A 23,657-nucleotide genomic window follows, 5' to 3' on the forward strand; every position below is an offset into this window, starting at 1 on the left:
AAAGAAAAAGAAAATTTATAGCATGTCAAGCTTTTTATTTTACATGTTGTTTATGTCTGATTTTTTAAAGTTGATTTTAAGAAAAAATTAATAGAGTTGGTATGTAGTTTATGGCAAAAATTGTGAAGGTGGTAGTTGACTAGAATAAACTAGACTGATACAGTCCCTGCCCTCACGGAGCTTACATATAGCAGGAAAGATGACATGTTTAAAAAGTCATTAATAATGTACTGACTGCTGCAAAGGAGGACATACTGAGTACAGTGGGAGCATAGAGCAAAGGGATTTTACCTACTCTAGAGAGATCAGGGAAGTTTTCTCCAAGGAAGTTATGTCTCAAGACCACTAGGATGATTAAGAGTAAACTAGAAAGGAGACAGGGGATTCCATTTTGTATAGAGGCCCTGAATTTGGGAAGAAATTATACAATTCAAGAAGTGTAGGGCTGGCCGGGCACAGTGGCTCACGCCTATAATCCCAGCACTTTGGGAGGCTGAGGCAGGCAGATCACGAGGTCAGGAGGTCGAGACCAGCCTGGCCAACATGATGAAACCCCGTCTCTACTAAAAATACACAAAATTAGCCAGACGTGGTGGCAGGTGCCTGTAATGTCAGCTACTCAGGAGGCTGAGGCAGGAGAATCCTTAGAACCCAGGAGGCAGAGGTTGCAGTGAGCCAAGACCTCGCCACTGCACTCCAGCCTACAGAAGAAGTGTAGGGCTAGGCACAGTGGCTCAAACTTGTAATCCCAACACTTTGGGAGGCCAAGCTGGGAGGATCACTTGAGCCCAGAAGTTAGAAACCAACCTGGGCAATATAGTGAGACCTTATCTCTACAAAACCCAAAAATATTAGCCAGGCATGGTGGCATATGCTTATAGTCCCTGCTTCTTGGGAAGCTGATGTGGGAGGATTACTTGAACCCAGGAGGTCTTGAGGCTGCAGTGAGCTGTGATTGCGCCATTGCATTCCAGCCTGTGTGACAGAGTAAGATCCTGTCTCAGAAAAAAAACAAATATAAAGGAGGCCATTATGGCCAGAGTCAAGTAGAATAGGGAAGATTGGCAGGGTGAGGAGTAGAGAGAGATGAGACATAGAAAAGGAAATAACAAATATCCATATTCCAGGTATACTCAATATACAGAATTTACAAATTTATGCAAGTAGGGAACAAATTAATATGTAAACTATAGCCTTGAATTTAAGGAAACATCAGACTTTAGCATATCATATATCAGATAATTTCACATGTGCTGACACAATGAACTGCAACACAAGCCTTTTATTCTTAGGAATTTTTTTTCTTTAATTCATTTATTTTTCTCTGAAAATCTTTAAGTAAATATTAATATTTTTATATTACAAAAGCAATACATGCTTGTTGAACAGATGCAAAAATACAGAACAAATAAATCTTAAATGACTACTTCTCAGTACCATTTGCTTGCTGCACCTGTTAGAAATAATCATTGTTACCCACTTAGTGTATTATCTTTTAGATAGGTTTTGTTTGGTTTTACAAACATGGAATTAGACTAGTCTATCAAAATGTTGTAATTATTGGACCCGAAATGGAAAGAACAGTTAAGTGCCATGTTCTTGGAGAGCCAAGAGGGGACAAGGGAAGCAGCTGCTGAATGGAAGCGCTACACCTTTCCACAGGCATTTTAGTACTGCTGGCAAAGCCACATCCAGCCCATCACAGGAGTAGCTACTGTTTTACCTCTTCCTTTCAAAACTTTTCAACAAGCAAGTTTTTCTGATTGTATAACTGAAGTTGGGGAAGAGTTGGGAGGTGAAAAGACCAAGATTGTTTTATAGAAATTAATCTACATCAAGTTTTATAAAAGTGAATCTTACTAAAAGTGAAAGTTAACAATGTCATAACAACTTGGGTATTTTAAAGAAGAATAAGAGGAGAATTTCCTCCTTATTTGATAACATTTTGCTGTCTCCAGTTATTGCCCCAAAGTGAAGTTTTCAAAATGAGAATGAAAATACGAAGAGTGACTTGGATATATTATTTATTTTCTTTATGTAAACTGGTACTATTTCATTAGTTTAAGCAGAGTGAAAACCAATTTCTTTATCTTTTTTCTATGAAAGGTAGATCAGAATTAGTTCTTTCATCTGTTCAGAGACTGCCTAGTTTCAGTCAACTGGAATTGATGAGTTTGAGCTACATTGGGGGATGGTTACATAACCTACAAGTAACTTAGTAACTATACAAATAATTTAACTTACTTTAACCCTACAAAGAATTTTACCTAAAAATTTTAACACCACTTTAAATTTTTTTTTAATAAAGTTAAATAGGCCTTTGAAGAGGATTGTGGTAGTTATCAGTAACATCAGTAAGATTTCAAGTCTTAATGGTTGAGAATTCCGACTACAGAGGAGAGAAAAATGAGCTGGTAAGACTTTAGTCAGCATATTTGTAGATACTCAAAAGTGAAAAATGCCAATATCTAGCTCTTAGGCATAGGAAGAATGCTATACTAGGACTTCTAACCTTGGTAAGTATTTTGGTTTCATCTGAAAATTTAAAATTATAGTAGATAGTGAAGAACTCTTTAAAATTACATTATTATCATGAAAAGCTGCATTTAATAAAATGTTTTCAGGCCAATCTTGCTGCTCTTTTCTGGTTAATACTGTAGGACAGCAAGGTAGCTGAAACCAAAAGCCATGATGTATTTTTAGAGACCATAATTCTTTTTCTTAAACCAATTTGTGCTCAACATCAGTAGGTAGCACATAAGTGGAGACAGTGCACCTCAATGTATTTTAAATTGGGATAAAACTGTTATTATAAAAGACTCTTCTTTACATACATAGTAATTCTTCATTTCTAGGATGGAAAATTAGTGCCAATGACTGTTTTCCACAAAACTGACTCTGAGGACTTGCAGAAGAAACCTCTCTTGGTACAAGTATATGGAGCTTATGGAATAGATTTGAAAATGAATTTCAGGCCTGAGAGGCGGGTCCTGGTGGATGATGGATGGATATTAGCATACTGCCATGTTCGGTGAGTCAGTATATTTTACCTGGCATGTAAGTGCTAGACCATTGTGACAGATGTCAAGAATAGCAATATATCAGGGAACAAAAGCTTATTTTTTTGATTTTTATTATTCAATTTATGTATTCCTAAACCAGTGCAGGTGAAACTTGATTCTGTAACAGATTAGTTGATCCAAAAAGCAAAAGGATAGGTTTTTAGGATTTTTGCATAGAGGTACCAGACTCTGTAGTTATTTAGTAATATTATTATTTCCATTCAGTTCTCCTGAATTTAGGTTTAAGTAGCCTCTCAATCTGAACTCCTGTTTTCCATTTAACCTCCATTTTATTTCAGCTGTTTTCAAGACACAAATATTATTTTGTATTTCTGCTTAAAATTCTTCTCCACCTCCCCATCTCTAGAACAAAGTCCAGATTCCCCAGTATAATACTCCTAATAGTCTGATTGATCTCTGTAGTGGCATTTAACATCAGATCCTTTTTTTTTAGACAGTTTTGCTTTGTCGCCCAGGCTGGAGTGCAGTGGCACAATCTCGGCTCACTGCAACCTCTGCCTCCCAGGTTCAAGTGATTCTCATGCCTCAGGCTCCTGAGTAGCTGGGACTACAGGCGCACACCACCACACCATCTGAATTTTTTTTTTTTTTTTTTTGAGATGGAGTCTCGCTCTGTCGCCCAGGCTGGAGTGTGCAGTGGCATGATCTTGGCTCACTGCAGCCTCTGCCTCCAGTGTTCAAGCGATTCTCCTGCCTCAGCCTCCCAAGTAGCTTGGATTACAGGTGCCTGCCATAACTCCCGACTAATTTTTGAAATTTTAGTAGAGATGGGGTTTCACCATGTTGGCCTGGCTGGTCTCGAACTCCTGACCAAGTGATCTGCCGGCCTCAGCCTCCCAAAGTGCTGGGATTACAGGCATGAGCCACCGCACCGGCCTGATTTTTTTGTATTTTAGTAGAGACAGGGTTTTCCAATGTTGCCCAGGCTGGTCTCGCACTCCTGAGCTTAGGCAGTCCGCCTGCCTCGGCCTTCCGAAGTCATGTCCTTTTTTTTTTTTTTATTTTGTTTTGTATTTTTTTGAGACGGAGTCTTACTCTGTCTCCCAGGCTAGAGTGCAGTGGTGCGATCTCCACTCACTGCAACCTCCGCCTCCCAGGTTCAAGTAATTCTCCTGCCTCAGCCTCCTGAGTAGTTGGGATTATAGGCACGCACCACCACACCTGGCTAATTTTTTCTATTTTTAGGAGAAACGGGGGTTTCACCATGTTGTCCAGTCTGGTCTCAAACTCCTGACCTCAAGTGATCTGCCCACCTCAGCCTCCCAGAGTGCTGGGATTACAGGCGTGAGGCACTGGGCCCAGCCCCCAAAGTCATGTCTTTTAAATGACATGCTCTGTCACCTCCTTGCCCTTATACATGCTGTGTCGTATCTGTGTCTTAATGCCTTTTCTTTGCCCTCTGGAAACTCAAATTTTTCCTTCACAACTTAGTTTAGGTATCATCTCCTTAAAAGCATTTGTGTTCCTGACTCGTATATATACCCCTCATCTGGCAGATGGATGTTCTTTCCTCTCTCCTGTAATACCTTAAATACACTTGTGTTACAGCAATGACCACATTGCTGCGTAAGTCATTGTTTTCTTACCCCCACAGAATTACTATCTTCTCCAGGGTAGGGGATTTTCGTTTGTTTCTACTTTTAAGGTCTGTACTTAATCCCTAATAAATGGGCAGGCACTCAAAATGTATTTGTTGAATCAGTTCTGGATTGTCTATATCAGGAGTTGGCAAACCTTTTTCTCTAAAGAGCTACATAGTCACATTTTAGGTTTTGCAGGCCGCATACAGTTTCTGTTGCACATTCCTTGTTTTCACTCAGCCTTTAAAAAGCAAAAACCAGTCTTAGCTCCAGGGCCACACAAAAACAGGCCTCCAGGTGTAGTTTGCTGACCCCAGCCTACATCATTAACTTTTTTTTTCCACTAAAACTTTTTTGCCCTTCAATTTCAGGGGTGGTGGTGAGTTAGGCCTCCAGTGGCACGCTGATGGCCGCCTAACTAAAAAACTCAATGGCCTTGCTGACTTAGAGGCTTGCATTAAGACGCTTCATGGCCAAGGCTTTTCTCAGCCAAGTCTAACAACCCTGACTGCTTTCAGTGCTGGAGGGGTGCTTGCAGGAGCATTGTGTAATTCTAATCCAGAGCTGCTGAGAGCAGTGACTTTGGAGGTGAGTACGCTCTGTCTCTACTGTTTATGGAATGGGGGAGGTGTGAAGCCATAGGCTACTCTTAAGAAAAACATTTTTGGGCTGGCGCAGCGGCTCATGCCTGTAATCCCAGCCCTTTGGGAAACTAAGGTAGGCAGATTGCTTACCAGGAGCTCGAGACCAACCTGGGCAACATGGCGAGACCCTGTCTCTGCAAGAAATTAAAAAACAAAAAACAAAAAACAAAAACTACCCAGGCTTGTTGGTAAGAGGATCGCTTAAGAGGTTGAGGCTGCAGTGAACCACTGTACTCCAGCCTGGGTAACAGAGTGAGAGGTTGTCAAAAAAAAGGAAAGAAAAACATTTCTGTTACAGTTTTACCATAGCACAGGAGTATAACAAAGCTTTTAAGTTTTAAACTCAGAATTATAGCTCGAGGAGAACTTCTAAAGTTATTTTAATCCAACTATTAACCCTTATTCTTCTCTGACAGTGTTCTTTATTATCTTTAAGGCTTTCCACTGAAAGATATTAATGGCTATTTCCATTGTTCATTTGTATTTGTAAGCACATTTAGAATTGGTGAAAAAGCACTGAAGCATATATGAGTCCCAGTTGAGAAAGCCAGGCAAAGCACACTGTGACTCTGGAATGCACTGAGTCCTTTGGCTCCTGGTCACCTTGACAGTCTACTGCCCATCAACATTTCAGTCCTAGATATATAGGCTCTTTATTTTTAGATTAGTCCATTCTTAATGGTCATTTGGGCATAGTTTTTCTGTATTTTAATTGAAATATCTTACCCTGTTCTGAAAATGATTATCTTTTCCCAGTGTCAGAAATTATGAAGTTCCATTATAGCAGTTGGTTTCACTGCTATCATTCTCCTACTTCCTGGTTACTCTGAAAAATAATGACTGAGATGGGAGAGAGTAAATTATTTTCAGGATTTTTTATTTTGAGGTTGGGGAGTTTATACTGTGGGCTTGTAAATAAGTGTTAAATAGTAGTCACCTGTAAGTCTATTTTTTAAAAACAGAAAAATGTAGAGAACAAAAAAAACCTATGCACAAAGATAATGGCAGAATTATTTACAGTTTAAAGAAAAAGCAACTAGCTTTTGACTTTTAGAAATTTAAAAGGAAATAATGAGAAGGATATTTATCCTAGGTTGCTTATTACAGTGAAGAATAGGAGACAACCTTTTATACGTGTATAAGTCAAATTCTTAATTATAAGCACCAAAAATCAACCCTAATTTAAGCAGAAAAGGGATTAAAGGGCATTAGGAAAATGTAGGTATCTTCAGACCAGTGTTAGAGGCTTCAGAGCCAAAGGCATAGAATTGGCCCAATGAAACTATTACTGCCGCCACTGCCAAGCACAAATCACCTCACACTGCCAGTGTAACTTCTAGAGCTGGATATAGCTGTGGCACTTTTGCCAGAATAAATTATCTGTGATCACTGCTTCTTTGAATCACTAACTTCCCATGCTGAGTGTAAAGCACATGTGTCTGGTTGATAGACCCAAGTCACACATGGGTCACACAGCTACTCCCAAGCTGCAGGGAAAAATGGGAAAGAGAATGTCTAGCACTTAGTATCTCTACAGTGAGAGGCAGGCTCTAGCTGATTAAGGTTGGAGGTTTTTCAAATGCAAAAAAGTTCATATGGTAGGCAGCCAAAAAGAATTACAGATGACTCACTATACTTGGTTAATGTTAATACGAGGGAAAGCTAAAAAGTATGTTAACAGAAGAAAATAAAGCTAAGTGAAAAATACAGCCTTCATTTTTGTTTTGTTGTTTTTGTGGGGGTTTTGTTTTGTTTTGTTTTGTTTTGTTTTTTGAGTCAGAGTTTTGCTCTTTCACCCAGGCTGGAATGCAATGGCGCACGAACACAGCTCACTACAGCCTCAACCTCTGGGGCTCAGGTGATCCTCCCACCTCAGCCTTCTGAGTATCTGGGACTACAGGCATGTGCCACCATGCCCTGCTAATTTTTGTGGTTTGTTGTTGTTGTTTTGTAGAGATGGAGTTTGACCATGCTACCCAGGCTAGTTTCAGACTCCTGGGCTCAAGTGATTTGCCCACCTCAGCCTCCCAACGTGCTGGGATTACAGGCATGAACCACCATGTGCGACTCAGCCTTCATTTTATTAAATTTTGTAACACTAATTGTAAGCCAATGGGTTGTTTTCTCTTCTTTCACCTTGGATATTTTCCAGAGTTTCTTTACTTAGCGTTTTTTGCTTTTAATATAAACGTCCAACTGGTGAAAAAGACTTTATTCCTTGTTGTGTGTTTTTTTCATTTAAAAATTTTTAATTATGGTAAAATACCATAAAATTTACCATCTCAACTATTTTTAAGTGAATAGTTCAGTAGTGGTAAGTGCATTCATAGGCTTATGCAGTCAATCTCCAGAACTCGCTTTTCATCTTAACAAAACTGAAACCCTGTACCGATTAAACAGCTCTCCATTTGCTTCTTCCCACAGCCTCTGTCTCTGTGAATTTGACTACTCAAACGCCTCACATAGGTGGAATCATACAAAGTATATCTTTTTGTGACTGGTTTATTTCACTTAGATTATATCCTTGAGGTTCATCCATATTGTAGCATGGATCAGAATGTTATTCCTTTTTAAGGCTGAATAATATTCCATGTAATATTGCATGTGTATACCACATTTTGCTTATTCGTTCTTCGGTTAATGGACACTTGAGTTGCTTCCACCTTTTGGCTGTTGTGAATATGCTGCTGTGAACATAGGTATGCAGATCTCTTTAAGACCCTGCTTTCAGTTTTGGGGATTATATGCCAGGAGTGGAATTGCTGGATCATATGGTAATCTTAACTTTTTGATGAACCACCATACTGTTTTCCATAGCAGCTGCCCCATTTTACATTCCAACCACCAGTGTATCAGGATTCCGGTTTCTCCACATTACTGCCAATACTTGTTGCTGTTGTTTTTTAATATAACTAACTGTCCTAATTGGTATGAGACAGTAGCATTTATTGCTTTTATATAAGAAAAAATATAAATAAATAAAAGGTACTAAGCCAAAAATAAATATTGTGAAATTAGAAGATAAAACCATTTCTTGTTATATGTCATTTAAGGAGTCTGAAGACTTTAAAAGTAGGTTATAAATTACAGGCCCTGGTTAAGGACTGAGTATTCTAGCTCCTAGGAATCTACATGGCTTCTTGAGTTATTCTCTCTCATATCAGTATGTACATTCATAAAATAGAATGTTTTTCTGAAACTCACTTACCAACCTCTTACTTGAAGTATAAGTTTCTTTCCCTTTTTTTTTTTAGGCACCTTTCTTAGATGTTCTCAACACCATGATGGACACTACACTTCCTCTGACATTAGAAGAATTAGAAGAATGGGGGAATCCTTCATCTGATGAAAAACACAAGAACTACATAAAACATTACTGTCCCTATCAAAATATTAAACCTCAGGTAGTGAAAGACAATTGTGTTAGACTATCCTGAATTTACATAGAAGATAATAAAAATAAAAAAAAACTTATCCAAGCTGAAGCAAAAATAGGAGCTTTTGAGATGTTTCTACTTATGATGCCCAAATATCTTCAGCACCATCTCTGCTCATGCTACATGTTTAATACCTCGGGAGAATAGACTTATCATGCCTTAATTACTAAATTAGCTAAGGTCCTGTAGTCAAGAAAAGGCTATTCCAGATAACAAGTAGTCTACTACTGTAATACTGAGGCTGTCTCAAGATAGCAAGTGAGAAAAAGCATAGAGCACTTAGAGGGAAAAAATTGGAGGTAATTATTTTTCATAGTCTCTGTAGTGGAAAGGGACCATAAGAAATAATGTAAACTTTTTGTGCATGTATTTTCTTTCAGCATTATCCTTCAATTCACATAACGGCATATGAAAACGATGAACGTGTACCTCTGAAAGGAATTGTAAGTTATACTGAGAAACTCAAGGAAGCCATTGCGGAGCATGCTAAGGACACAGGTGAAGGTAGGAGACCCCCCCTAGAAGCAGGGAACATGGCCAAACAGACTACTACCCACAGCACACTGCTCAGAGGAATATATTTCAGGCTGCAGCCAAATCATCTGCCCAGGATTTAGGGCAAACAATTATTTTGCTATGTTGACTCCCCAGTTAAAGTGTACATAACTACATAACTATACAAACACTGCCTCACCTCTTTTTCAAAGGACAGTATTAAAATACACAAAGGAAACAGGAAATTTAAGAATCAGATATAACTTGGAGATGCACTGCCATACAATTATTAATTCATTTAACAATATTTATTGAGCCGTTACTCTTGGGAATCTCTAAAAGACAGATTCTGAGATTTTTGTTTTGGGCCATCAGTGCCCAAACTGTTTAGCTGCATGAATTTCCTCTAGCTAGCTGTTTCAGCTTTATGAGATAAGAATCCCTCCTTTTTGCCTTGAAACTACATACCAAGTCAGTGTCCCTGTATTCATCTCCATTTGTCACTCCCATCCATTGTTGTAGTTGCTGTTTTCAGGGCATAAGACTCTCAGATTCCACAGGGTGGGTTGATGATCACCTGGGTTTCAACCTTCTCCATGTGGCACCATATAGTCTTTTCCATACGGCCTCTTCCTGCTTTCCCTGTGTCAGAAGTTTGTCTTCTGCTGCTTGTCCCCTCCCATCTTTTTGTTGATGATGGTGGTTTTTGCTTTTTATTCCTTTACTGTTATTTGAACTGAGTACTCAAAGAAGAGGGGAGGAATGGGTCTCGATCTTCCAAAGAAGATCCCATACAATCTTGTAATTGTTCTACATGTTAACTCTTTCAGGCTATCAGTCCCCTAATATTATTCTGGATATTCAGCCTGGAGGCAATCATGTAATTGAGGATTCTCACAAAAAGGTATGTTATCAAGGCCCTCTCAGTGGACAGATTCCCGAACTAGATATATGTTGTTTTTACGTTTTCAGTGGTTGCAGCAGGGTTTATGACAAAGCTACTTCACAAATGTCCTATCTGTGGGTGAGACCCAGGAGGGGAGGGAGGGACACTGTGTCAGTCAAGAGAAATGTCTCTCTCTTGTACTTGATAAGTGAGCTCTGTTAAAGAAAATAACTTAATTGTTGGAAGCCTTCTGCCTCTGTCCCAAATGAAAGTATTCTTGCCATAAATTGCTGACTTCAGGGTTAGGTAAAGATGAATAGATAAAGAGAAGCTTAAACAGTGGCATTTTACTACAAAGGCCTTCTATTAAATTTTTTTAATGTGTTTCTTTTAGATTACAGCCCAAATTAAATTCCTGTACGAGGAACTTGGACTTGACAGCACCAGTGTTTTCGAGGATCTTAAGAAATACCTGAAATTCTGAAACACTACATTCAACTGGGAATTGGAAACACACTGAAATATTTCATAGTCTTACTTCCAATTGAGTTAGCAAAAAAAAATTAATAACTTGAGACTTTTAAGTTATTAATTTTTTAAAATGTGCTTCTCCATCTAAATTTTGCTTAGTCTACATCTCACTTGCTTATACTATTCTCTCCATTGATGCACATGCCCATTGACCTAGGAAAGTAGTTTTCAAATCATGCTCCTTAGAAGGACATGGAGTAGAGGGAAGGCAAAGATTGGTGATAGCAGAACTCTAGGCCTCCCTTCCAGTCAGAACAGTTGAGCAGTTTACAAATTAGTGTCCTGCCTCTTTGCTAGCAAATGCTTTTAGATACTGTGGCAGTGAGTCATCCTCTAATTTCTATGAGTGCATTTTAAGGGAAAAGATAAAATTCTTCCCCTTAAAATTCGTTAGTTTTTGAATAATCTGGGGTCCTAATGTGTTCTGATCATCCCTGATTGATGCTATCTGAATAAAGTTATAAGCTCCTATAAGCGATAATTTACTTTTAAACATTTTATTTTTTTCAAAACATTTGAGAACCTTTCTTAAAGCAGTTACATTCAAGCTACAGAAATATCGAAGAATTAATGATTGTTCACCAAGCAGCATGCTGTACATGAAGCTATTACAAATGCTTACAATCCCAGTGAAACGCCAGTGTCTTCATCTCTTCATAAAGGTGCCTAACACGAGGTATACAGTATGTTCAGTACACTGGAATAGCATGCTCGATTGGAAACAAAGCATCTATCTCTGAAAGCTGTTTGGTGATGAAGGAGATTCTTCGTATTGTGTTCAAGGATGAGTCCCTCTCCCTTGTCCAGAAAAATGCCACTTGTATCAACTTTACTGCCTTTGTTGGCAGAATTGGTACTTAACCTTATTCTCATTGTAGCGGGAAGGCCCGAAATCATATTCTGTAGATTTAACAGTGTTGATTCTCCAAAGTTCAGAACCACGATAAAGATTCTATCTATGCCATCCAGCTCTCTTGTGTACACAACATAGTGGCTGTCATTCCTCAAATGGCAAAACCAGCCCCTGTTGAGGAGTAGCTCATTGGCATGAAGTAGACTTAAATCTTGATATAACTTCAAAGCCGATCTGGGCTGAGTCTTTTGGACCTATTTTTTAAAAAAAAGTATTTACATAAGTGTTTGATTCTAAGAATTGTTTGTAAGTATTTTTAATATATTGTAAGCAGTTATTTACCCAAAACACTTGCTCCAATTTTGCCCCTTATAATTGCCAAATTGTAAGCATCAATAAGTAGGTAAGAACAATTTATATAAAAACTGATAGAAATGACAAATTCGGGTTTCAGCTTGTCTGGGAGTCAATAAGTATGCACAGTGCTCTGCTACATTGTAGAGTCTGTAGAGATCAAATTTGACTCCACTTTAGGAATTCCAAAACAAATGTCCATGTCTAAGATGAATATTTAACTTGCGTAAAGTCACTCTGTGCTATGTTGTAACTGCCAGATGGCCAGAAGGAAAGCAACAGTGGACTCAGACTTCTGAGGAATTTGGATTTGTTCCCCTTTGTAGACTAATGTGTAAGTTGCTGTTGTGCGAAGACCACGTAACTTTAGCAGACATGTATTTCTTGCACAGCTAATAGAAGAGAAAGTTGAGAAAAGGATGCAAAATAAAAAGCTGCCTAAGGTGAAAGTTAGAAATTGTAGATTTTTTTTTTACCATAATAGTATGTGTTCATTAAAGATGATTTGGGTTTATTTTACAGCTATATAAAACATAATTTGATGATATACTTCTAACCTTTCAAGCATTTTCTGTTATTGACTGTATAATATAGCCTCCATAAATGTTTTTAATGACAATATTCTGTTGAACGGTTGTACCATACTCAACCATGCCTTTTCATTTTGACGGTAGTGTTTCTAATATTTTCTATTTTTATTCCCCTCCCCCAATTTTTGTATTATTTAAGATAGATTATCAGAAAGACAGTTACTTTGTCAAAGAGTATGGGCACTTGATACATAATGCCAAATTATTCTTCATAAGAGCTGTTGCCAAATCAGTGATAATGTTCATTTAACTGTACTCTTGCCAGCCATGTTTACTGGAGTGATAGTTGTTATTGTGGTTGTTATTGTTCTTTAGGGGTAGGTTCCTAATATGTGGTCTTTAAATAATTATCTAATGGTGTTTAAAAAGATGTTTATTCTGTTTGTTAGGTACAAAGATATTTATGATACATGTATGACTTGTCAAAGTTATTAACATTTTCTCTAGCCTTAGGTAATGCATGAAAGCACATGTTTCAGTGCCACTCACATAAGAAGTGCCCGGTAAGTGTTAGCTATTATTGTCTACCTGAGTTACTACTTTCTAGAAGTATGTTGAAGTCTTTTTCTGTAATTGCAGATTTGTTGATTTTGCATTTGAGTAGTTTCTATATTTTGAAGCTGTTAGATGCATAGTCATGATTTTTAGTGGAATGTTTTATCAATTTTTGAAAATTGCCTTTGTCTCAATATAATGCTTTTCATATTGAACTATATTTTGTCTGCTATTAAATATTTCCGAGCCTGATTTTTGTAATTTTATTTTTTATTCAATTACAAGAAGAGTATATACTATAAAAAGGTTTTCTTCAACACCTTTCCATAGCTTCACAGTTCCCCTCAGAGACAGGCACTATAACTATTTATATGTTCTTTTGTTTTTATGTATCATGAAATGATACATTCTGTGCCTATGCAAACATAAAATATTTTTCTTTACACAATTGGTGACATGTTACCATTCTATACTTTATTGAATACATGTTTGAAATGGTCTCATATCAACGTATATAGAGCTCTCATTTTTAAAAGCTGCATACTGGGCCCATAGTTGATAGAACTGGTTTTCTATTGAAAAATATTTAAATCATTTCTTGTGTCTTCTATTAAACACAAGTGTTGCAGGCCAGGCAAGGTGGCTCAGGCCCATAACCCTAGCACTTTGGGAGGCCAAGGCAGGCAGATCACCAGAGGTCAGGAGTTCAAGACCAGCCTGGCCAACATGGTGAAACACCATCTCTACTAAAAAATACAAAAATTACCCGGGCATAATGACGTGCACCTGTAATCCCAGCTACTCGGGAGGCTGCGGCAGGAGAATCACTTGAACCTGGGAGGCAGAGGCTGCAGTGAGCCGAGATCATGCCACTGCACTCAAGCATGGGTGACAGAGCAAGACTGTCTCAAAAAAAAAAAAAAAAAGTGTTGAGATCCTTTAAGTATTATTGCGTACATGTGCAAATATTTCTAAGTACAAGTATTAGGAATGGAATTATTAAGTGAAAAGATAACCTCATTTTTTGTGTTTATAGCTATAGCTGGGTTGCAAGCTTTCTATTATTTGCTTGCTATATCTTCATTTTAATTCTTTGTGTTTTGTGTTAGTGTTTATGTCTGTTTTTGTTATCTGAGTGGTTTTATCTTTTAATAGGCTAATTTAACCCATTCATATTTGTAATTATTGTATTATTTAGACATAATTCCAAAGCCCTATTTTATTTGTGGTTATACTATTGTTTGGGTTTTTTTCTATTAAGCTTTTTATTGGATTGACTGTATAATTTTTTTCTTCTAGTATTCTTTGAAAATTTAAAAATTTTTATATTATGTCTAGTGTTCTTTGAAAATAATTCTCTGAAAATTATTTTTATGTCTGTCCTAATTTTACCATTAAAATTATGACCACCTTAAAATAATTTTTCTCAATGTCTAGAACAATGCTGGCCAATAGAACTTTCTGTAATGCTGGAAATGTTCTGTATCAGAGCTATCCAATATGGCAGCTAATGAGCACTTGAAGTGTTACTATGACATGGGAACTAATTTTTTTTTTTTTTTTTTTTGACAAAATCTCCCTCTGTTGCCCAAGCTGGAGTGCAGTGGCATGATCATGGCTCACTGCAGCCTCAACATCATGGGCTCAAGTGATCCTCCTACCTCAGCCTCCTGAGTAGTTGGGACTACAGGTGTGTGCCACAATGCCCAGCTAATTTTTTTCTTAAGAGATAGGGTCTTACTATGATGCCCAGGCTGGTCTCAAACTCCTAGGATCAAGTGATCCTCCAGTCTTGGCCTCCCAAAGTGCTGGTATTATAGGCCTGAGCCACCATACCCAGCAGGAACTAAATGTTTAACTCTATTTAATGTAATAGTCACAGTGGTTAATGGCTACTGAACAGCTCAAATCTAGAGTTACTCTCTTTCCTGTGCAAAACAAACACTGCTCTCTTATTTGCTTGCTCCTGTGTGCCCCCTCCCACCCACACACCCTCCCTGCTAACATTTCCCATATAGAATCAAATCACTAAGATGTTTGTTCCAGAATACCTTGTTTTACATTGTGTATCAAAAATTATTTAAATCAAGTTATATTATTTCCTTTTCTTTCTTTAATACATTGTATCTCTTAGAATTGTTATGTTTTGTTTTGTTGGATAGTCCCTTGACTATTCTTTCAGAAAGTGGCCACACATGGTAAAATGTGGGTCCTTGCTTTTCCATCTCTGTTTTGCTCTCTTACATGCTAGTTTGAATGGATATAGAATTCAGTTTCCATTACAACTTTGAAGATAGAGTTCTAATGTGGTGTAGTATCCAATTGAGGATTCTGATGCTAGTCCAATTCTCAACCCTTTTCTCAGGCAATCTGTTTTCAGGTTTGGTTTCTTTCTGAGTAGTTTTGGAGTTCTCTTTATCCTAGCTGTTCTGAAAGAAGATAAAGTCTTCCTTTATCTCTGGGTTATGTGTTTTATTTCTTTGTATGTTTCCTCCAGTCTGTTCTCCTGTGCAGTTGTTTTTACTGCATGTTGGAATTCTGTATCTATCTTCCATGTATCCCAATTTTTTCTTATGCTCTTAATTCTTTGTCTTTTTCAGCACATTCTGGACAAGCCCCTGGATCAGTTTTTCAGCATACTAATTAGCACTTATGTTCTATTTTATTTCATTGTTTGACAGTCTTTTATACTTCTGAGATATCTAATCACTTCTTGAAAGAATCTCAAGGAGCTCCATTAAACAGCAATCTACTGGGGGTATTTATACTTATATTTAAGTCTTATGTTTGCTATATTTTCTCTGCTTTCTACAGTGTTCTGTTAGGAATGGTGTCTCCTTTCATGGCCTTGGTTTTTCTCGGATACTGTGTGATTCTTGATCTGTTTGCTTTTGTGTTTTGACCTTCCTTGTTTGCCTGTCTTTGGTTGCCTGCCTCTCATAATGGGAAGCCAAGTTGGATGTGGGTCTGACTTGTCTTTGGGACATTGGGATGTGGGGTTCTTTTCCTACTTGAAGGTGATAAGCTTGCTAGATTCCCACCTTTTTTCTCCTGGCCTCTGTGACTCTGAGCTGAGTAGTAAAAGCTCTCCTTTCTGAGAGCATTCCACAGTGAATTCTCGCCAGGGACAGCGCTAGAGTTAGGTCTTGTTTTCCTTCTTTTCTTTCTTCTGATGCACTTTTAGAAGCTTCAGGCTTTGTTCTACTAATTCTACCATGCATGTGATCACCAAACAGTTCTGGAATGTTTTTTCCTCAGGGAAATTATGCCATGGCAAATTGCAGGAGTTCAGGAAATTCCTACAGTGCTCTCTCCCTTAGAACTGTTTTTCTCCTGTATGTTTTAGACTCCCACTTCTAGTCTCTGTTTTTTTTTTTTTTTTTTTGAGACGGCCTTACTCTGTCACCCAGGCTGGAGTGCATTGGGATAATCACACCTCATTGCAGCCTTGATCTCTTGGGCTCAGCCTCCTGAGTAGCTGGGATGACAGGCACATGTCACCAGGCCCAGCTAATTTCCCTTTTTTTTTTTTTGGCGAGGTTAGGGGGAAGGTAGAAACAAGGTCTCACTATATTGCCTAGGCTGGTCTCAAACTGCTGTGCTCAAGCATTCCTCTGGCCTTCGCCTGCCAAAATGCTGGGATTACAGGTGTGAGCCATGGTGCCCAGCCCTAATTTTACTTTATATATTTTAGAAATTACTTAAATTTTCTGTTCCTTTCCAGGGTCATTTGGATGTATTTTATTAAAACGGCATTGTCTGGGATTTATGACTTAGTATCTGTCATCACTCATGATCATTTTTAAAGACTTTGTTAATCTGATAGAAAAAAGTATCATTGTTGGCTGGGCACGGTGGCTCACGCCTGTAATCCCAACACTTTGGGAGGCCGAGGTGGGCGGATCACCTGAGGTCAGGAGTTTGAAACCAGCCTGTCCAACATGGTGAAACCCCATCTCCACTAAAAATACAAAAATTAGCCATACATGGTGGCAGGTGCCTGGTGGGTGCCTGTAATCCCAGCTACTTGGGAGGCCGAGGTAGGAGAATCACTTGAACCCAGGAGGTGGAGGTTGCTATGAGCCAAGACCACACCATCGCACTCTAGCCTGGGCAACAAGAGCGAAACTCCATCACAAAAAAAAATAAAAAATAAAATAACTGTTTTAATTTGCATTTTCTCCATCTTCGCTGGCATGCATTTTTATGTAGGACTTCCTACATACTGTATTCATATTGGCCTATGGGAATATTTTAGACATGAGAATCAAGAGGCATTCAACCCATATATGTTTTGTGTCTTCAAGACCTACAACTATATAAAACAAAGCTTATACTATCCAGGAATTCTCAGTGGTGCTTGTAGCAGGGAGCTGTGGGAGCAGGAGGGTTTGTGTGGCTTTCTATATCTGAATATCCTGGGGAGTTTCCTCAGATTACTCAGTAGACTGGGATGGGGCATGGTGTGTGGTGGAGGGTGCTTTGCATTTCTTAAGTATCTCCATGTGGCATCTATAATTTCATTTCCCCTAAATTGGTTTAGTTTGTTTTCCAGTGAAGTTTTCACTAGTGAATGACATTAGTGCTTGATCACTATGGGAACAGAAAAAAGGGCAAAAGCCAAAGTGGTATTAGTATGCCAGAGCAACCACTTTAAGGATCATGTATGGCTTCTGTTTCTTCAAAACAGTAGTGTGGATTTGAGGATTGATCTCCTTCCTGCCTGCATGGCTGCCTATCCACCTGCCTCTCTCCGTGCCTTTTGAGAGGAAGAGAGGAGGAAGGGCAGCTGGGCTAGCTAAAAAACTTCCATAAAATTTCCTTCATAGCTCAAAGGCCTTAGTAAAGGTCATCGCAATGAAGACTTGTATATTCTATATGATACTTCACTTCACTTGGTAGATTTGTACCAGTTTGTATTTTCACAAAGGCATGATTTACAAACTCCTTACAAATTGAAAACTGCAAGGAAGTCTGTGATTGATTTTAAAGAGTATCCGTTAAGGTTTAGACACATTCAGGGTGAGTGTGTACTTTCAGTAGAAACCCATTTCTTGTTTCTAGAATCAACATAAAATTTTCACTGATACTTACATCAACATTCACAGTGTGGTAATCTGAATTGGTAGGTAACCAGGTGTGACTAGCTTCAGAAAAACCAGCATTTGAACTATTGTCCCACTGCATTGGTGACTTTGAGCGAAGGGTATTCTATGTCAAAAGACCAGAAAGGGAAAACAGTGGTTTGGTTATTAAAAGAAATGTACTTTGGTCCTGATTTACTTCATAATTATTTAATTCCCTGTAGTTCTTAGCTAGTGTTTGTACTCATTAGCATTTGTGATGAAAAGGCCTTAACATTTGGTACACAAACCAGTTTCACCCTTTTAACTAGAAAGTACCTAATAACATTTTGAGTTTGAATAGACAATACTAATCGAACTTTAATACATGCTTGAAATCTTTGCTTTTTCCTAAAAATCAATAATATAGGATTTCAAAATGTGCTATTGCCAATTTACACGACTTCTACTATGGTACAGTGATGGTGAATTTAAGAACACTGCCATGTACAAGTGAGTGTGAATTCTGTCCTACTCATTTATTCAGCCTGGTTATTGCTCATGAGTGCACACACACAAATGTAGGAGCTGATAGAGGAAAAAAAAGCTTCACCTTAATCAAATATTAGGGAAATTGGATCTCATACAATTGAAAGCTAACCAGGCAAATTAAAGTTGCAAGATAGTCGTCTACCCAGCAACACAATTCTGAAATCTGTAGCTACAAAATGAAAACTGCTTAACTCTGAGGCTGTGCACTGCACCTGATAACAGAAAACGGTCCTTGTGCTGTGGTCACCCAAGACCAAACAGGACAAATGAGAACTAACGAAATAAGTGTTCCTAACACCACATTTCAAGTAGAGGGAAATGAATAATAAACTAAACCACTGGTTCTCCAATTTTAGTGTGCCTCACAACACAGTATTCCTGGCAAAATAAATAAATAAATAAATAAATTTTAATGTGCCTATCAGGTAGAAAACATCTTTAAAATGCCCTACCCAAGAAATTTAGTTGTGTGGCTCCAAAAGCATTTTTAAAATAAGCTCTCAGACCACCAAGAAAGCTGAGAATTCTTACAGTAAGAAAGAAAAGCAAAGTAACCATGATTTTCAGCAATGGAATAGAGAGATAGTAAGTTCTCTGATTTGGCAAAAAATAAAAAATGAGTACTTGGTTTTATAGCTGTGATGAATAGTCAAGTTGTATTCAACTTACAATATCATAGCTTTCATTGAGATTTGTGGCTACAATATTTCCCATTCCAATTTCTTCTCCATAGTAAGTTATAGGAGTTCCAGGGAGTGTGAAAAGAAGCATGTTCATTACGTTGACATACTCATTCCCCAAACGCGAAGTCAGCCGGGAACTGTCTGGTCCACCAATCTGAAAGGCAGATATTTTTAAGAACACATCTGTATACACAGTTTTCTGAAAGATTTACCCTATTTCACAGGAAGTTCACAACGTAGCAAAACAAAGTAGATGTGGTACCTTGGTACTAGCAAGCCTGGACTTGAGTCCTAGGCCTGCTATTTGCTGTGTAACTGACCAATTTATTATCTCGGCCACTGATGAGCAAGAAAAGGGTGATAAGAATTTATTTTACAATGATATTGCAAATAAAACTCAGAGGGTACATAGTCATATTTTCTCATATCTGGATAAGAATATTGACAGGAAAGGAAACAAAACTGGCAGAGAGCAAGACAAGGGAATAAGGTGAAAGGGACAGGCATGAGAGACTTCTGATGTGTCCTCTTTTGTTTTGACTTATGAACTATTTACACAAAATTTTTAAAGTAAATCAACTTTTAGGAAGAATTTACATAGTCCAAGATGAAATTTTATCAAGTGTTTTCTATTTGTAAATATATTTCCATGTTAAATGTTCTAGGTATATTCTAGCCCTTATTTTAAAAAGAGTTTGTTTAAATAAGAATTTATTTAAATCACCTGACAACTCTCTCCATAACCCACAACTCAAACCCTCATGTGCATATGCTGAGCATGGCACTTTACTTTTTAAAAAGTACTTTCACACCTATATTTCCCTCCTTCACACAACAGTGCTAGCAAGTACTATCTCCATTTTACAAATGAGGAAACAAGCTCTGAGAAATTACATCATTTATTCAAGTAGTAGTATGAGACAGAACTAGCATTTGAACTTGAGTCTTAGGACAAAACTTAATTGCTACAATTCAAGAAATAGGAGGTTGCTTTTTTTTTTTTAACTTCCTTAGATGTATGAAAATGATCTTTATAATTATGTTTTTGTAGACCATTGTGAAGTATTTTTCTATTTTTATGGCCAGAAAATTAGGTCAATTTTTGCCTCCATCCTTTTATTCTTTTCACTGTCGTGAGATCTTCTGACAAGAAACCCTTTGATTTCTCAAGACTTCTGGACATAGACCACAACAAACTCTGGGAAAGGAAGAATGTGATTTCCAGAATTATACTACTTAAAATGTCCAGTTTTTAACAACAACAACAAATTTACAAAACAGTCAAAACAGGAAAATATGGCTCATATAATGGTGGGGGGAGTCAATAGCAAATGTTGCTTAGGAAGACCAAACATTGGACTTACTAGACAAAGACTTTAAACCAGCTAATATTTTGATATTCAAAGAAAAAACCTGTGCCTAAAGAATTTAAATAAAGTATATGAACAGTTATCAAATAGATAAGAGAAATTATGAAAAAATAAAAATGTTAGAGTTAAGAAGTACAATAGCTAAAGTGAGACATTTACTAGAGGGGCTTGAGAAATTTGAACTAGCAAAGGAATCAGAAAACTTGAAGACTCAATTGAGAGTATCTGGCCTGAGAACCAGAAAGAAAGAGAAGAATGAGGCCAGGCGCTGTACCCACCTGTAATCCCAGTGCTTTGGGATGCCAAGGCAGGAAGATGCTTGAGCCCAGGAGTTCTAAACCAGCCTGGGCAACATGGTGAGACCCCATGTATACAAAAAAATTAAAAATTTAGCCAGGCATGATGGCATGCACCTGTAATCTCAGCTACTCAGGAAGCTGAGATGGGAAAATTGAGCACAGGACATCAAGGTTGCAGTGAGCCATGTTTACACCACTGCACTCCAGCCTGGGCAACAGCAAAACCCTGTCTCAAACAAACAAACAACAAAAAAAAACAGACTCTCAGAGACCTGTGGGATACTATCATGCATACCAACATATGCATAATGGGAGTCTCAAAAGGAGAGAAGGGAGAGAAATGGTCAGAAACAATATTTGAAAAACTAATAGCCACCAACTTCCCAAATCTGATTTTTTTAAAAATTGTGTATCTAAGAACCTCAATGAACTCCAAGTAGGACAAAATTTTTAAAAACCCACACTTGGACGTATCAGTCAAACTGTTAAAAGACACAGAATCTTTAAAGGAGCAAAGAAAATTGGTACATCACATGTAAGGAGTCTCAATAAGATTAGCAACTGACTTCCTATCAGAAACCATGAAGGCCAGAGGGCAATGAGATGACATATTCGAAGTGATGAAAGAAAGAACTGTAAACCAAGATTTCTATATCCAGCAAAACAGTTATTCAATAATGAAAAAATGAGCTGCTACTTCATATGTACTATGATGAGTATAATTTTTAAAACCAAGACACAAAAGTGTTGGTGAGGATGAAAAGACATTGGAACCTTCGTACATTGCTGATGGGAATGTAAAACAGAGAAGGCACTATGGAAAACAGTTTGGTAGTTCCTCAAAATCATAGACGTACTATATGATCCAAGGCTGGGCACAGTGGCTCACACCTGTAATCCTAACACTTTAAGAGGCCAAGGTGGAAGGATCACTTGAGCTCAGGAGTTCAAGACCAGCCTGGACAACATGGCGAAACCCCATCTCCACAAAAAATACAAAAATTATCCAGGTATGGTGGTATGCACCTATAGTCCCAGCTACTTGGTGGGAGCTAAGGGAGGAGGATTGCTTGAGCCCAGGAGGTCAAGGCTGCAGTGAGCCATGTTCACACCACTGTGCTCCAGTCTGGTTGACAAAGTGAGACCCTGTCTCAAAAAAAAAAAGGCTGGGCACGGTGGCTTATGCCTGTAATCCCAGCACTTTGGGAGGCCAAGGCAGCAAATCACTTGAGGCCAGGAGTTCCAGACCAGCCTGGCCAACATGGTAAAACCCCATTTCTACTAAAAATACAAAAATTAGCCAGTCATGGTGGCACATGCCTGTAATCCAAGCTACACAGGAGGCTAGGGCATAAGAATTACTTGAACCCAGAGGCAGAGGTTGCAGTGAGCCGAGATTATACCACTGCACTCCAGCCTGAGTGATACAGTGAGACTCCATCTCAAAAAACAAAAACAAGAAAGTACTATGTGATCCAGCAATTCCACTCCATGGTATAGATCCAAAAGAACTGAAATCTGGAGCTTAAACAGATATTTGTACACCATTGGTTTGTAACATTATTCCTATAGCCAAAAGGAGGCAAAACCACAAATGTCACCAACAGATGAATAGATAACATGTGTTACATAGGTACCATGGAATGTTATTCAGTCATAAGAAGGAGTAAGATCTGATACATGCTATTGTATGTATGAAGGAAACTTGAAAACATTAAGCTAAGTAAAATGAGGCAGACACAAAAGGACAAATATTGTTATGATTCCACTTATATGAGGTACCTAGAATAGGCAAATTTATAGAGGCTGAAAATAGAATGGAGGATATCAGGGGTTAGTGGTGGAAGTGAGGAATTATTGTTTAGTGGGTACAGATTTTCTGTTTGGGATGATAAAAGTTCTAGAAACTAATAATGGCGATGGTTGTACAACATTTTGAATGTATTTAATGCATTGAATTACACACTTCTAAATGTTTAAAATTATGTTTTATGTATATTTTGCAATAATTTTAAAACAAAAGATTCCTCAGGAGGCCAGGCACAGTAGCTCACACCTGTAATCCCAGCACTTTGGGAGGCTGAGGCAGGCAGATCATGAGGTCAGGAGACCAAGACCATCCTGGCTAACGGTGAAACCCTGTCTCTACCTAAAAAACACAAAAAGTTAGCCAGTCATGGTGGCAGGCACCTGTAGTCCCAGGTATTCGGGAGGCTGAGACAGAAGAATGGTGTGAACCTGGGAGGCAGAGCTTGCAATGAGCTGAGATCGCACCACTGCACTCCAGCCTGGGCAACAGAGCAAGACTCCGCCTCAAATTTAAAAAAAAAAAATCCTCAGGAATTCACAATAAACTACTAGAAACGAAAAACAAGTTCAGCAATGTTTTAGGATACAAGATCAATATACACAAATCTATTGTATTTCTATACAATAATAATGAATCCAATTATGAAATTAAGAAAACACTTCAGTTTACAATAATATCAAAAGAACAAAATACTTAGGAATAAATTGAACAAAAAGTGTAAGACTTATACAATGAAAAATACAAAACATCATCGAAAGAAATTAAAGACCTAAATAAGATACATCTGTGTTCATGGATTAGCAGACTTAAGATGGCATGACTGCCAAAAATGATAAACAGATTCAATGCAATCCCTATCAAAATCCCAGGTGGCTACTCTAAAATTTATATGGAAATCCTAAAATTTACATGGAAATATAAGGTACCCAGAA

General features: G+C 38.0%; 2 protein-coding genes across 9 annotated transcripts in view; one reads left to right on the forward strand and one right to left on the reverse strand.

The window, feature by feature from the left end:
- PREPL (prolyl endopeptidase like) overlaps positions 1–13,200 on the forward strand; it is a 42,938-nt gene extending 29,738 nt beyond the window's left edge. For all 8 annotated transcript variants that reach the window (XM_063713213.1, XM_054545369.2, XM_009237330.4 and 5 more), the window contains 6 exon segments: positions 2,856–3,031; positions 5,035–5,251; positions 8,562–8,711; positions 9,125–9,248; positions 10,070–10,143; positions 10,520–13,200. In XM_063713213.1, coding sequence (XP_063569283.1) covers positions 2,856–3,031; positions 5,035–5,251; positions 8,562–8,711; positions 9,125–9,248; positions 10,070–10,143; positions 10,520–10,609 — 831 coding nt within the window. In that variant the 3' untranslated portion in view covers positions 10,610–13,200.
- Positions 12,485–23,657, reverse strand: part of SLC3A1 (solute carrier family 3 member 1) — a 44,512-nt gene continuing 33,339 nt past the window's right edge. The window contains exons 8-10 of the mRNA XM_063713445.1: positions 19,233–19,400; positions 18,043–18,159; positions 12,485–13,854 (exon numbers count right to left, since the gene is read on the reverse strand). Coding sequence (XP_063569515.1) covers positions 13,813–13,854; positions 18,043–18,159; positions 19,233–19,400 — 327 coding nt within the window. The 3' untranslated portion in view covers positions 12,485–13,812. The remainder of the gene's footprint in view (positions 13,855–18,042; positions 18,160–19,232; positions 19,401–23,657) is intronic.

This window comes from Pongo abelii, chromosome 12 (assembly GCF_028885655.2).
Source record: "Pongo abelii isolate AG06213 chromosome 12, NHGRI_mPonAbe1-v2.0_pri, whole genome shotgun sequence".
In the NCBI taxonomy this organism is placed as follows: Eukaryota; Metazoa; Chordata; class Mammalia; order Primates; family Hominidae; genus Pongo; species Pongo abelii.